Raw genomic sequence first — 2,598 nt, 5'->3', positions numbered from 1 at the left:
TGATTGCCTATAAAATGAGAGAAGGCCGGCAATAAGTGCGCCTAGACGAAGTAATTACAGCGAAATACTATATGTATAACGTAGTGGTAAGTTAATGACAATTAGTTTAGGACCAGAAAGGAAGACAACATCCAAAAAGCAAAATTGCAGCAGTCAATTTATAAGTGTTCAAACAAATGTTTGCTTTCCTAATACAACTACCATTTGCGGCAAGAAATGGCTCAATTCTTGGGTCCTTCAATTAGCCACTTGATGCCGTTGCCGCGCTTGACATTGTCGAAAGCCTCCTTGGCTTGCTCGAACGGGACGGTCTCGGAAATGAGCTCCTTGACGCTCAGTTTACCACTAGCAATCATGTCAAGCGCTAGCTGGTAGTCGCCAGCAGAGTACCGGAAACTGCCAGTCACGTGAAGCTCCTTGCCACACATGATGCCAATGGGGAACGTGATGTCAGTCTTGCCCATACCTCCCTGGGTGAACGTGCCACCGTTGCGTGCGACGTAGATTGCCGTCTGGATGCAGGGCTCCGCTCCACTCGCGTCGATGACGACGTCGGCACCGTCACCTAGTCCACACTCGGTAATGATCTGCTCGGCCGCCTCCTGTGGTGTCACGCCGGACTTCCCCTGATACACGTGAGTCGCGCCGTGCTCCTTAGCGAAAGCGAGACGTTTCTAATTGACGTCCACACCGACGACTGTTGTGGCTCCGAACACGTAACGAGCCACTTTGCAGGTCAACAGACCCACGGGACCGACACCAAACACGACGACTTTCTGACCCGGGGACACCTTGGCCAGACGGCAGAAGTGAACGGCCACGGCTGTGGGTTCGAGCATCGCTCCCTCTTGCATACTAACGTTGGACGGCAGCTTGTAGCAGAAGTCCTCCGGCATGCGGTAGAACTTGGCCAGTGTGCCGTCGTACGGCGGCGTGGCTGCGAACGCCATATCCGGACACAAGTTGTAGTTTCCCTCGAGACAGCGGACGCAACGGCGGCACGGCACACCCGGCTCCATGGCCACTTCGTCACCTACTTTGAGAGACTTGACGGGGGATCCCACGGCGTGGACGACGCCAGCAGACTCGTGGCCTAGCACCATGGGCTTGTCCACCACGTACTTGCCGATACAGCCGTGCGTGTAGTAGTGCACATCACTACCACAGATTCCCGTGAAGTGGACGTTCACGATCACGTCAAGCGGGTCCTTGATCTCAGGCACAGGTCGGTCCTCGTACTTGACCACGTCCACCTTCTCGAGGACAAAGGAACGATTCTGCTTCGAAGCGAGATTAAACAAGAGTCTGTTGGGATCATGATTGAGCAGAAACTGTTTACCTGAGCAGTCGTTGTCGATGGAGCCATTGCTGTTGAGGTGTTCTGGGGTGGAGGAAGAATTGAAAAGTGAACTCTGGGAACGGACGCGATATCGTCAACTATGATTGGCACTATCTTCAACTTTCCCGATAGCTTCAACCACAATCACAGGCGCACCACGCGGTTGGTGGTGGAATCCCGTTCTACATAGTTACACCATGCAATACACGTCCAGTACTGCACCCCGTTTTCGCGGGGGTGGACCACATGGGATTTGCAAATAAATCAGATTTAAGCGTACAAATCATCGTTCATTTGGATTCAGGATCATAACATCCTGAAGTTTATCAAAGGTCCGAGGGCGCGAAAACGGGGTGCAGTACTGTACCAGCCGCGTCGTGCCCCACTCAGTGGGCCACTGGGGGGGCCCAACCGGCTGCGTGCGCAAGAGTCCTGCCAGGACCTATCCTGTCCATCGATAAATTCGTTTGAACAGAGCTGATAGATAGATGGTATAGGCTCCTGCGCGCGTTATGTCTTCAGCGTGATTGCCAGTCGTGTTTACAGGGAAGCACCCATATCTTGAGAGCGCGTACCCCCACCTGAACCCGGGCCTCAAATATATAAACCACGCTCGATCTTACTAAGGCGAACATTTTTAGCCTTCTTGTAATGTGATACCACTCCGATAAATCATTTTGGTTTAATGAGAAAATTTAATTAACATCTACGAATCTTTCTGAAACGCTATTATTAATATATCATTAATTTTTAAAAAAGTACTGTATTGGTGTCAATCCGCCCCGTGTAAACAATTCATTACAGTATTAGTCTGGCTGAGCTTTTGCTGCTTGGAGTCGAGTTAACGGCGCTCGAGTTTACAAGTTGACAGGTTGACCTTCAACTCCCTGTAATGTGCTGGCTAGTAGCCAGTGGCTACATGAACCCAAACAAGCTCTAACTTGATTCATATTTATTTTACTGTTATTATGCTATTAGAGCATCTCCACCGGTGGGGCTCTATATCTATATAGCGACTGAAGAGCTCAAATTGATAACTACTGGGGTTTCACCAGGCGTCTCTATCGCCAATTTTTTAGCTACCGGGGGGTTTCGGTCGCTATTTCGGACGCCATAGCGACTGAAATCTATAGGAGGTTGGATCACTTGCAAACGAACAATGCCTCGAGGAAAAGCTTGGTCGGACAAGGAAGACGCCGCCCTGTGCGCGGCGTGGTGCGCTACCCAATCGCAGGGGCCGATCAGAGGGCGGACAAGTG

The 2,598-nt window shown here is 51.0% G+C and overlaps 1 protein-coding gene across 1 annotated transcript; it reads right to left on the bottom strand.

Moving 5' to 3' along the window:
- Nucleotides 1-221: 221 nt before the first annotated feature.
- PITG_04983 (alcohol dehydrogenase, putative) lies at nucleotides 222-1,366 on the bottom strand (the record flags this gene model as incomplete). The annotated part of the gene is made up of 3 exons (XM_002905624.1): nucleotides 222-565; nucleotides 692-1,253; nucleotides 1,340-1,366. 3 exons carry the CDS (start codon nucleotides 1,364-1,366, stop codon nucleotides 222-224), a joined length of 933 nt encoding a protein of 310 aa, XP_002905670.1.
- Between the last annotated feature and the right edge of the window lie 1,232 nt (nucleotides 1,367-2,598).

The sequence above is a fragment of the Phytophthora infestans genome, genomic scaffold, assembly GCF_000142945.1.
Source record: "Phytophthora infestans T30-4 supercont1.6 genomic scaffold, whole genome shotgun sequence".
Classification (NCBI taxonomy): domain Eukaryota; phylum Oomycota; class Peronosporomycetes; order Peronosporales; family Peronosporaceae; genus Phytophthora; species Phytophthora infestans.
Note: the sequence above shows the minus strand (reverse complement) of the source record. Positions and strands in the feature narration are given on the sequence as shown.